We start from the raw sequence: 13,359 nt of genomic DNA on the forward strand, positions 1-13,359 counted from the left end.
TGATAAATTTTTGCTAAGTTTAATGTTAAATAGCATCTTCTCTTCATTTCACAAATAGTACATGGGAATTAAAATTGCTGCACAGAATTTCTGCTGTAAAAGTTTACTGATTACGGATTGTTACTGATTACTCTCTTTATTGAGGAAAGTTTCAACCTTCATTAATGTTCTAATGGATATTTATTCTGATTTTTATTGAGAAAACCATTCATATGGTATTAAATTTGTCTAATATTTCTGCCAGCTAGAAATCCTTTCCATTCAAGTTACTTTTGAGTTATGTTCCACAACCATTGCGTGCTTAATTTGTTTTCCAGATAGAATATTTATTTTTCAAAAAAATGAATGAGAGAGTGACAGGACAGCTCTGAAGTGTCACTGTGACATTGCACAGAGGAGTAACCAAGTGAAGCCTTTCCTGTAGGTGGATGCTGATTTCTAAGCTGATCCCGACCTGAAATACCTACAATGCTTTATGCACCAGCTTTTGCTCTTTCAGCCCCCATTTGGCAAATCACAAGAAAGCACAGGCTGCCTATGCACAGGATCAGTGGAACTGGATACATTATTTTCTGCCTTATGCACTCCTGAACCTGGTGGATTTGACACCAACATGTGTTTAATATTGGTGGTGCTATTTAGCAAATACTGAAAATTATTACTCATCTAAATCAGCAAAAACACAGAGAAGGATAAGAAAGATATCAATAGCTCAGAGGGTGACCATCTCACTTATCTCCAGCTGCTCTTTGTCTCACCAGTTGTCAGTGCTCTCCTGAAATTTGGTGGAGAAAAACAGCTACTCCAAATTCATCCCAGCTTAGACATCTATTTCGGGATGGGATGAATCAGTCTTGAACTGCCTCCATTTCTTCCTTGACGATAGAGAGTGTCTAGACAATTAGCTGAAAATGAGCACTTAACTTTAAGATAACTGAAGTTAGGTGACAGGAATCTCATCTGCAATTGGTATGAACTGTTCAAACTTTAAAAAAAAAGAAAAAAATCTGGTAAAAAACCACAACACCAACACATCAGACTCCAAATCAACTCATATTCTGAACTACCTTAGTTAATTCATCAGGTAGAGCATCTTGAGAAACTGCCTACACTGAGACTTGTTTCCCCATATATATCCCTGACAACACAACTGTGCTACCCTGCCCCCTTCTGTGTAGTTAGGCCCCTTAGAGAAGAAGGATTTAATCATGGTAAGCTTGGATGCAAGCACAGTCCTGAGAGAACTGGCCAGGAAAAGAGTGGATTTAAAAAGAAAAATTAAAATAATGATAATAATTAAAAAAAAAAACAAAACCACACACACATCCCAAAAAACCCCCCCACATTACAAATAAGCATTTACACATCACTTCATCAGAAGCCCAAACAACATAACTTCAGACATTTCAGAACATGAAGACTGCTAGGTGAAGCCTAGCTAACACAAATTAAGTGACTCTATACATTTTTTTTAAATATCAATATGTATTTTCCTGCCTCTTCAGGGACATCAATATTTTTTGAGAATCAAGTCTTACACTGATTGTGTTCCTTTTCAATTCTTCTGGGTGCCCTATATCTTTCAGAGAACATGCAACAAAAGAAAAAATACAAAAGAGGAAAATCAGAAATACATAGAACATGATAAACATGGCTATATCCCCATTAAAAAAATAAAAATTCTAGATGTCTGCTTTTTAGTGTGTTTTATTAAGTTGTGTTTAAAAAGGGAAGAATAGGGACATAATATTGAATCTCACTGAATGAGAAGGGGAAGAATAAAAATCTTCAAACAAGCAAAAGGAACATTAAAAAAAAAGGTGATAGGAACATGAAGAATGTTTTAAATGGAGTAGTGGGCCCTAGGGTCTAATATTTCTAAGGAACTATGACAGCTTCATAAAAGACAGAATTTATATTTTTTCATGATGAATAGAGTTGAGGTAAGAAACTGATTTCACCTGTAAATGCTTGTGCTAAAACTAAGAAAGCACACAATATACATGGAATATAAAATGTATTCTTATTGAATAGTAAATTTGGAAGGAATAGTTTCCATTTCTATTAAGACAATATACCTAGTTTTTAGACAAGTAAGTTTCTTAGTGAGAGTTTTAAAAACAAGGTTGGCAAAGCTTCCATTTACTTTCAGTGGGATAAGTTATTACAAAGTCTGGATTCTACTGAATGGCTTTCTAAAACTATTTGGAAGTTAATGCATTGATACTATGAATAAAATCCTTTTCCTGCAATGAACTATTGCACATCTTCAGTACCTACCATCTTTGCTTTCTAGAATTATGCTGGGTTTGACTCATTTAGCTCACTTACAAATACAGTTTGACAGGTATGGTAGACTTTCTGTTCAGAGTTACAAGGTTAAGTAATTTTGTTGTCTAGGCTCATTATTATATAGAAAAGGGACTGCTCTACATTGTTTTTGCAATGCAACTAGCAAAAGGCTGTGGTTAGGTGTGACACACCTCCTTGCTGGATACAGAATAATGGTTGAAGTGACATGAAATAGAATCTTTCTGTGGGATGTGACAACTATTCCAATCACGTTACTGTTATCTCTATTTTTCTACACTCAGAAAAAAAATCCCACACTGAAAACCCAAATATTTTGAGACTCAAAATAACCAGGCTCAAACTCAGACCTGAAATCCACCACTTATACTAAGCTTCAGTTTAGGAACAAAGCCCTCAAAATCTGGATTTTCTACAGTTTTCCTGAAAACTTTAGACAAATTGTTTTCCAGCTTCAATTGCTATGAAAACAATTTATCCCTGATTAGATTCAGTTCAGAATTGTTTCTCTAACTAAAACCTACCTTGAAAGCAGAATGTTAAAAAACATCTTGAACTAGGAATCATATATGCCATCAAAAACTGAAAGTCATGACATCAGCTCACTAAAGAATGAGACAACGGTGATAATAGTTAAAATAGCTGTTCACTGTGCAAGAAATTGTCTCCTTGAATGCTAAAACACCTGAACAAAAAGAACAAATTCAAATGCACTTTATTCCTAACAATAGGGCTGAGTAACAATCATGTCATAAAGTCACTATTTTCCAGAAACTCATTTAGAAACAAAAAATAAGTTTAATTATTCAAATTCATAATCTTAGACCCGCCCCTACTACAACAACTTTTTTTTTTCCACCTTAAAAGGCTCTTTCTGATCCTGCATTAGAGACAGTGAAACTGTTTCTTATATGCTCTTTTACAATATCCTTAATATAAATTATCACAGCGCAGGTAGCCTGAGATCTGCTGCAGAACAGCTGGTGACACCAAGGGTGATAGAAACTGAATTGAATTTCTTTAATCCCAAGTTTTGATTAGTGCATCATCTATGTGGTGGGGCTTTGTTATTTTGCTTTTTAAAAGGAATTAATATACTGAGATGTATTAAAATAACTGGAGTTGTGTTAAATAGATCACTACATATGTGAATTTAAATAGTTGGAATAATTTGAAATTAAATCCTACTCAATATGATTAAAATAGGATTAAAACCAGAACCTGTTTATTATTATTTACACTCTCAACAGAGGCAGATCACTTTTTTTCAGACAGAATCAGTCCTTATTCATTAAGCAGTCCCTTTGGAAGGAGCTAAAGTGGGGCTTGCCTGCACTAAGGGAATTGTGCAAAAATTTAAGCAGCCTGTGATTCATTGTCAGTGATGATTCCTGGCTCTTAGCCTTGTGTAACCTCACTCAGTTGTCCTCAGCCCATCAATCCAGCCTGTTCAGATCCCTCTTCAGAGCCTTCTTTCCCTCCAGCACATCAACACTACTGCCCTACTTGGTGTTGTCTGCAAATGTACTGCAAGTGCAATCAATCCACTCATCCAGATCACTGATGAAGACATTAAACAGTACTGGAGATTTCCATATTTCCACACCCAGAGCAAGTTAGCAGGACCAGCACTTTCTGATCCTGTTCTGGAAACAGTGCCTTGAAAGATGCTGCTGGAGTAAGTGGCTATCTCCTGTACTTCTTGGGAGCTGCTGACCCCTCAGCCAATCTCAAAAACCAGGCTGGTCCCCCTGAATTTGATGTTTCAAATATCTGCATGCAGCACTTCCCTCAGTCTGTGTTAAATGGACATACTACAAATCTCCAGGAGGAGGCAGGAATGCTGCTCACAACTGCAAGATGTTGGGGAAGCCACAGTGCAAGTCATCCTTACTTTTCCAGCTTCTCCTTTGATTTTCTGAGGTTAACCCTGCATCTCCTTCCTTCTTGAGGAAGACTTACTAAGCCAGGATTTTCTAAAAACATTATTCTCGAGTCCATAGTTACTTGCTGCAACTAACTTTCTTATTTTTTAATAGGAGACCTTTCCCCAAATTGAAGAGCAGATATTGTCACTAATTTTTCCTACCATCTTTTCCCTAGTGTTAGAGTATGACTTTCCCAGGGCCTGTGGGATGCACTCCACCTGCTAACATGCAGCTTACACAATAGGAACAAAGCTAGACCAGATGTCAGCGTGTTTGGAAAAGACCTAATCAAAGTGTTGTTAGATGAACCCAGAGAATGTAAACAGTAAAGAAACCTTAGTGCTACAATTTATGTCTGGAAGAAAAAAAGGTTGTTTTTCTCTTTGCTCATCTGGTGTTTTCCCAGCTCAAATCCAGGCAGACGAAGGACAGCCTTGATGGCATCAGTATCAGTTCTGTAAACACAAAGACACTGACTGAGCCTAATGTAGCACAGAACTACTAAACCATGATATCTGGAATTGAAAAATTGCAGGAGAAATCTGCTTCATCCTAATATTCTCCCTCTTCATTCCACACCTTAGCAAACGTAACTTCTGTGAATCACCACTCACAGCTGTGAATGAAAGTAATTCAAACCCCAATTCCTTCCACACTTTCTACATTAAACTGGCACTGGAGAAGGATGAATGACTCTGCAGAATGATTTCCATCAGCTTCACTTTCAGTGTCAAAGAATCATAGAATATCCTGAGTTGGCAGGGACTCACAAGGATCATCGAGTCCAACTCCTGGCCCTGCACAGGACCATCCCCAAGAGTCACATCATGTGCCCCAGAGAGTTGTTCAAATGCTTCTCAAAGTCTGTCAGACTTGGTGCTGTGACCAATTCCCTGAGGAACCTGTTTCAGTGCTCAATCACCTTCTAGGGGAAAAACCTTTTCCTAATATCCAACCTAAACCTCTCCTTACACAGCTTCATACATATAACTTTAAACTGGATCAACCTGAGTGTCTGAAAGGAAGTTATGCTCTGGAGGATAGTTAAGACTGTTTTTTCCAGAACAGTATGCTGTAAAACTAATTCCATAAAATCAAAAAAGAAATCACTCTGTCCCTCGTAGGGTCTACATGAATTCAGGCCTCATTCTATATTTTTCCTGTCCCTTATGGGGTGCTGAACTAAGTGCAGGACCCCAGCTTTTGTCTTCTTGCAATTCCTTAATTTCACCACCATTTTGCCCCCTGGAATCCTCAGCAAAGATATGCCCCATAAGATAGATCATCATAACTAGGGTTTGTGCTACAGAACTTCACAACAGCTTGTCCAGCAAGATCACTCCCACCAGGAGGGATGTATCCCCTCTCACTCAAGGGCACAACACAAGAGAAGCTGGACTACAAATGCCTTCCTCCTAACAACTGGAGGTTACAGGCTGAGACTCTTAAGGAAGTGCTGCTCAGACTGGCAGTCCTATAGCAGGCAAACCACCTCCTTTTTTAGGCACTGTTACTCTCCAGCCTGGCTTTTGCTCCTTTTTTTTTTCCTTCTTGTTTTGGGAAAGTTTGAAGGGGGAAAAAATATCAGTGAATAAATACCCATTGCTTTGAAAACAGTACAACATAGACAGCACAAGGAGCCAAGGGAAAAGATAATGGAATGTTTTCCAAACCTGTAGACAGATACAGCTTCAAACAAACAATAGACCCTCAGTCACAAGGAGAATCTGACCTGGATGTACAACTCAGGCAGCTATGTAGAAATGAAAACTTTGCAACAAAATGGTGAATACATTTTTGTTGCTATTTTTTTCCCCAAAAATGTCACATCTACTTTCAGAGACCTATATTGAAGTGTTCAACCTTAATAAATCTGTACTCTCCTTCAAACACATTCCACCACATATTCAGGCAGTTATTTCACAATACATTTAAAAATATAGAAGGCATCTATGATTGCTGATGTGATTTTTCAGAAAAGTAACATTTATATTAAGACCACTATCAAGTCATGCAGGACAAATCACAGAATTATAGAATATCCTGAGTTGGAAGGGATCCACAAGGATCATCAAAGCCCAACTCCTGGCCCTGCAAAGGGCAGCCCCCAGAATCACACCATAGGCCTGAGAGCCTTGTCCAAACTCTTCTTTCTACAAAAACTGGCTAGAATAAATAACATTAGTAAACTAGGAAATAAATTCTGAGTCAACTTCAAAACCCCAATGGCATTTCATATCACTTACATCACTATTAAGAGCAAAACTGACACTTTGTGGGGGTTCTGCAGTGAGGCAGCAGCAAACAGAACTGGCATTCAGACCATTCCATTCGCACTCTGTCTATGTGTGTGTGCATGCACAGGTGTAAAAACAGCACAGGACAAAATTCTGCAGCTTTAGGTAAATAGGAACTTCCTCTTTGGTTTTCATTTGTGGGATAACATATTGAAGTTTCCAGTTTCTGGTGAGGTTAAACTGATTAATCCAATTTTTTATTGTTTGCAATACTATTGCCAGAACTAATATCAGTATTAATTTTTATCTTTCTGACAAATTCTTTTTGTCATAATTCTTTTTGATGGGTGCCAAAAAGATAAGAATATCAAAAGACTTTTTAAATCAGAACACATGAATGAGCTAAGAAGCATAATTTATTAATATTGTGATCATTGGCCTTGCAGATAAAGTAGGAAAAAATGCATGATGCAACTCAGGAGGTATCTAATCAGTAGCCTGGAAAAAAATTTGAGAGACATAAGTGAAAAGAAATAAAAGCTAAGGAAAAGGGAATTCTATAGGTGGTAGAGCTAATTTTTGCATCCTTTGAGACCAAAATGCACCCCAAGGATTCACACTAGCACAAAAACTGACACTCTTGTCTGACTCTCAGGACTCAAAGAAGATCACAAGCTTGGAAAGGTCTTCTACACAGGAGCTGGTTTCATTCTAGAGGTGAAAATCTCAGTTTCTTCATTTAATCATCATATTAATTAACAAGTTTGAGTAAAGACTGCAGGATTTAGCTTACTGTCACTACATGTCTACAGAAAGAATCAAGATTGTGCATGTTTTAAGAAATTCTTTTCTTTACCCTCTATTCAGAATCACAAGCAAGAGAGTGCTCACGTATTACACTACATTTATTTCTATATCCTGCAAGGGACTGGAGATTGGGTAGGTGACTAATGCTAAGGTTACAAATTGCCTAGAGAAGAAAACTAAACATAACTGTGAACTTCCTCCTCATCCAAACACATCCATCACATTCTAATAATATGAGTGCAGTTATAATCAAAACTGATCTGAACATTTTTTTTAATCCAGACATCTGCATCCAATGCGTATTCACTGACAAAAACAAGATTCTTGAGTTTGTTGGGTTGTATTACTGCATAATTAAATAACTAGAGAACTAGCACAAATCACTGTGACATTGGCTTTTATTGTGTTTTCCATATCCTACAGATTTTTTTTTTTCCAACTCGAAGTTTGCATAGTGTCTTATAACTGGAATCAAAATATTCATCAAACAAGTTGCCACAGACTCTGAACTTGATATTTTACATGTTGGGTGCCACCCTATGCCTCACAATCTCTCTTTGAAATATCTGTTTGAAAAAAAAAATCTGTTGATAAAGCCATTTCCTTTGGGTAACACATTTTGCTAACACAAGCAGCTTGGATTGTCAGAGCACTGTGGAATTCTCCTCTGCAAAACAGCAAGCTTGATACCCAAATCCATGTGAGCCTTTAGAGATGCCATTTGGCCAGATCAACTTTTCAAAGTAAAACTGATTAACAAAGTCACACATCAGGTGATGTTTAGATATAAAGCAAGTCCCAATGAAGTCCAAGGGCACAAGCAGAAGACAAACCATGAATATTTTTCCTAAGGATATATCACTCAGTACCACCCACTACCATTCTCTGTTTAACCTCTTATTGCATCTAGTAGTATTAGTCACTTATACATACACTCTTTTAACCTGTGTCCTTTTCCCCCATTTTCTATGCAGTGCTCTTACTTTTCAATCCATTAAAGGTTATTTATTGTTGCAGCCACAGAACACTCCCCCTGCACTTATATTTCCCCAACAGCAATAAGACAACCTTCTCCTTCCAGCTGCACGCAGCTCTTCCCCTAAATATTGCTTTTCAGGAGATTTGATCTCCACATCCTGAGTTTGCAGCAACCTGGTTTCCCCTGCTCAATTGCTTTTAACCAGTGCTGTCACTCCTCTCTCTTCATAGAAAAGACAGCAAATGAAATCCAACCTGGTCTCGGGGCCACATCTTCAGCTACAACATCCCTCCTTCAAGTCTACTACAAAGACCCTTCCCCATGCCCTGAGCCCCTCTCACCTCCTGTCTCTCATGAATGCCATTGCTCAGCCTGCCTAGATCTCCATGGCACCACATCCATCCAATCCTTTGGTTCCCCAGTACTGGTATGGCCCCTGGCCTCTCCCTCCAGTCTCTTGGCCCCTCCACTGTTCCAGAGACTCATGTCAGCTATTCTGCTATATGTTACTTGAAATACATAAATCAGCAGAAATATGTTACTTGGAATACATAAATCAGGATTCTGGAATAGGATTCTGCTGCTACAGTCCAAAGAATCAAGAGAAAACAGAAATTGCCAGACTGGCTGAGCACTTGAATACAATTACACAGCTGAAACCATACAAAAATACAACTGTTATACCCCAAAGGAAACTAAAAATACCAGTTTTCTAGTGAAGCACAGAACAGCATCAGCTTCCACAAGTGACACTTTGTCGTAACTGGACTGGTAATGATTACTCTGACCCCACAATATGACAAGAACATGAAAGTCACTTCTGATGGCAAGGCAGAAGGATCTCAGTGCCCACATCAAATCCCCATTACCAAAACCAACCCCTTCCTCCCTTCTACCTCCACATCAGCAGCACACAGCCAGTTCCTCACTGCCCAGCCATGGGGTATTGATTGCCACCCACCACACTCACCCTTGCTCCGGGCTGCACCTGACAGAGGGGCTGGAGCTGAGCAAATAAGAGCTGCAGCCCCACACTGCCCAGAGAGTTCTCCACTCCTCCCACACCCGAGTCCACTCTCTCCAGCAGAGCAGCAACATCCAAGTCCAGTGTTCCAACCGCTCCTCTCTCTCTCAAAGAAAACTCAGGAATAAAAGCAGCTGTGAGTCAGGAAGACAGCCAAGTTTGTTTGCCCTTGAAAGGAGGTGGTCACACAGAGTGAAAGACAAAATGAGCAGAGGACTCCTAAGGAAATATATTCACCCTAGTATCTTCTCCAGGCACAAGTCAAAAACTCCACAAGTTGGGCAGCAAGACACCACCTTCACAGTCCTCAGGTAAATTTCTTTTGTGCTTTATACAGAAATAAAGGAAACCCTAACATAAGGTCATACACATTGCCAAGGAGGAAACACCTTACTGATGGGTTGAGGTTCCCTCTCACTAACATAATGTGTAAAAGGGTCAAATTGTTTCTGTACTTAGTGCCAGAAATGTCCTCAGAATATAGTGGCAACTTCTATAAGCAACAGGCTTATAACGATTAAAGGCTTAAAATGCTTAAAATAAGTAAGTTTGAGAGACAGAAACTTAAATCACACATATATGTATACATTTTCAATAACACCCACAGGTGACTCCTGCAAGTCAGCAGAAGGGCATTTCCACAGAATGAAACCTTTGGAAAATGGAAAATACTGGGACTAAACACTTGGAGAGCAGGAAAAATATTTTGTTCCTGAGGTCAGCCCCAAAGTGTGAAAAACAGAGCTAGAGAAGCCTGGTTACCCACCACTTCCCCTGAAAATTTCGGTTGATGGCATTATAGCAGGCTACAAAGGGAGTGAAAGACAGGGACACCTTCACACTCTGGCCAGAAAAAAACTTCCAGATAGGGGATAAAGCAGAGAGTAAAGCATGCTTTAATCCTCAGCATGAACGTGGTTCATTTGCCAGGGTATAAAGCTCCCCACGCTCCTTTGCTTCCTTCCTTCTGCCAGTAGAGCAGTTTGGAAGATAATCTCCCAAGCCCTTCATTTTTGTTCAATGGGACTGAATCATCAAGTTAGGTTTTATTACAAAACTAAGAAACTAGTTAGTAACAGATTTGCTACAGATTAACAAACTGACACCCTAGATGAAATATCAGCAATGAGAATCAACGTAACTGATTAAAAAAGGCCAAGGTGTATCAAACAGAGGGCAAACAATAACTCAACAGATGTTCATATCTGATGGCTACAGGTTTCAGAGGAACTTGAACCAGCACAGGAAGTGGAAAGGCTGAGTTGGGGAAGAGGATGTAGGAAATAACATTGCTCCTGCTGTAAAGTGCCTTTAGCCATCGAGTAATCTAATCATTTCAGTGACACTCCTTTTTCTTTTTTTGTAAAATACATTTTAAAAGTAGCAAAACACTACCAAAACAGAAACAACAGCCTCAGTGAATGGAATTGAACAGTAGGAAAGGCTGAAGAGAAGTGAAAAAGCACTAGGCAATGAAATGTTAGTTGAAATCACATACAGCTCTTAATAAACAGAAAACAATCATATGAAAAGTAGGTGAGCTAGACAGAGGAGAAATTAAGGTGGGGGGAGGGAGAAAAAGTAAAATAAGTTGTAATTATATAATTTTTCAACACACAGTCCAAAGAACAGCAAGATACCTCAGAGGTTGTTTATATCCTAAATACCCACAGGAAAGACAAGAAAAGTTAAACTGGAAGAGACTTTCAAAGGATATAGAAAGTGCTAATCAGATAGCTCACAAGCAATTAATTAAGAGAAAAAAAAAATCCACTCACACTAAGCTCTGGAAACCCCCCAAAAAAAATGGAACAAGTAGCACTCCATCCAGACAGGGTTCTGAAATATTTTTACCATGCCCCAGTATACATATTTCTCTGCAAATAGAAATAGTAATGATGAGAACTAAAGAGCTCTGTGTTAACAGGAATATAGTTCTGAATATGATATCTCTTGTATTGGCAAGAGTAACAGAAGAAACCAGCCAACAGGCTAAGAAAAGGCAAATTCTCCTCCACTAAAGTGGCCAAGGCTATTGGAAGGGAGTGAAGCTGTTCCTTACATCTAAAATCCCACATGTTGAGATATATATTTGTGCTCAAGGAGATTTACATTACAAGAATGCCAGCAGAGTTTTATCTTATGACTCAGGCCATTTAAGTGAAAATTTAGTCAATTATTCTTGATAGAAATAGCTTCATCCTTTTGTTGTTGTTTTAGGGACTGATTTGGTTCACTATAGAAATTTAATGAGTAACACTAACTTCCAGAAGAAATACAAAATTGAAACTGTGCAGTCATTTTCCCAGTAGAAAAAGGAAAAATGGAATTTAACAGATTCCATTTTCATAATGGAATCTGTTAAATTCATTGTCATGGGAGATCAAGTCTCTTTTTCAAATTGAGGCATTTACAAAGTGATAAAATCTTCAGGGTTTCCTCCCAACACCCAGTGCTTCTGCTCAGATAAAAAAATAGCATCTATTGCCCTCTGAGGTCTTTTGCAGAACTTCAGTTAGGTCAGCAAGTCCTTTAGGGAAAAATTCTGCCCATTTTATTCCTGTTTGTGTATCTGTAATTAACGCCATGAATTTTCATTAAAAGGCTGTGGTTACCACTTACTTGAGAATGAGGTGACTTACAATCTTAACAGTAAAATTCAAGAATATAGGTGAGTAAGCTGCTGTCATTACATCTCTGTAGCATGGAAATGCCACTTCCACAATAATACTGTGTTCTTAGGTCACAGATGGAAGCAACAGTCATTCTCATTGCTAGTAAAAGTAAGTTGTATATGTTAATAGCTACTGATATTAAGACTTTGTAATACCATTCTCTTTTTACTTCACTCTGAACAATTGGCATTTATTAGTATTATTACTACTAACTCTTTCAAAAAGCAAAGGTCTCTTCGAAATTACAACTAGTTGCACTAGATGCCTAATTTAGGAATTCATTTTGGAGATAGTTTATTAATTGGCCACAGTTTAAATTTTCTCAAAGCTGATTATTTCAATGCTTAATGTATCTTAGGCTTTCCAGGTGCACATGAATTTCACACATTCATAGTGCAAGCTGAACTTCTGTTATATTCTGTCTAAATGGAAAATGTTCTAGATCCTGCCATAAAACACAGTAATGGACCATGGTCACTGTGACCGATAATTTTAAATGAAATTTCCCCTATCACAAAATATGGACACTGAGACTTTATGTTTAATCATTTGGCAGCAATATTTACTATCCCTGACAGCTTTTTGAAGCACTCAATGAAAAAGTGAGCAACAGCAAAGACTAATTGGCTTTGCTTTCTGCTAGAAAGACAGGCTGAACTGAAAAATTGTGAAAGTCAGAGCTGATATTCACAGGAGCCATGAATTCTTAGTGCCTCTCAGAAATGGATCATTTCCCAAAGTTTGTACATCACTTTAGAAAACCTGAATCCACTCCCTTTCAGCAGGACACAAGAACTAGTTCATCTTTAAAGGCACTCCCAAAAATAAAATGCTTTAATCATCATTGAATTCAAAGCAATCATCGAGAACTCTGCTGAACAGAATGCAATCACCCAAATACCCAAATCAACCTGTTCACACACACTTTGCTGATGAGAAGTCTGTATTTCTCCACTTTTCATTCTGCATTCAGTTCTGCTCAGCTACAACCCTATTCTCAGTGATGCTCCCTGTCCTTCCTCACCTCCACGTTGCAAACATCTCCCACACTTGTTAAATTCTGCATGTGACTCCACCTTTTCCTTTTTAGCCAGGTAAGAGACAAAGTGCACAGAATAACTGCTAATTTTTATCTTCCACACCCTTTCTAGACTGCAGCCTTTCCGGGGGGGGGTTGGAATAATGGCACAATCCTTCAGCATCATGTTGAAATCCTCTAGGCTCCTCTCTACTCCAGGATGGAAAAGAGTGGGGCAGTTTACAAATACTGAAGGGTTTTCTTTAAACCAGTCTAGAATTCATTACAGGGTAGGAATTTCACTCCTGCTCCCAGGATGACTCCAAACTTGAACAAACTTTTGTGTCACCTGGTAGAAAAGAGAACACAACTACTCATTCC

The 13,359-nt window shown here is 38.5% G+C and overlaps 1 protein-coding gene across 1 annotated transcript in view; it reads right to left on the reverse strand.

The window, feature by feature from the left end:
- SLCO1A2 (solute carrier organic anion transporter family member 1A2) overlaps positions 1 to 9,373 on the reverse strand; it is a 45,996-nt gene extending 36,623 nt beyond the window's left edge. The window contains exon 1 of the mRNA XM_018080812.1: positions 9,232 to 9,373. Coding sequence (XP_017936301.1) covers positions 9,232 to 9,359 — 128 coding nt within the window. The 5' untranslated portion in view covers positions 9,360 to 9,373. The remainder of the gene's footprint in view (positions 1 to 9,231) is intronic.
- Between the last annotated feature and the right edge of the window lie 3,986 nt (positions 9,374 to 13,359).

This window comes from Manacus vitellinus, unplaced genomic scaffold (assembly GCF_001715985.3).
Source record: "Manacus vitellinus isolate BGI_N305 unplaced genomic scaffold, ASM171598v3 scaffold_5_pilon, whole genome shotgun sequence".
In the NCBI taxonomy this organism is placed as follows: Eukaryota; Metazoa; Chordata; class Aves; order Passeriformes; family Pipridae; genus Manacus; species Manacus vitellinus.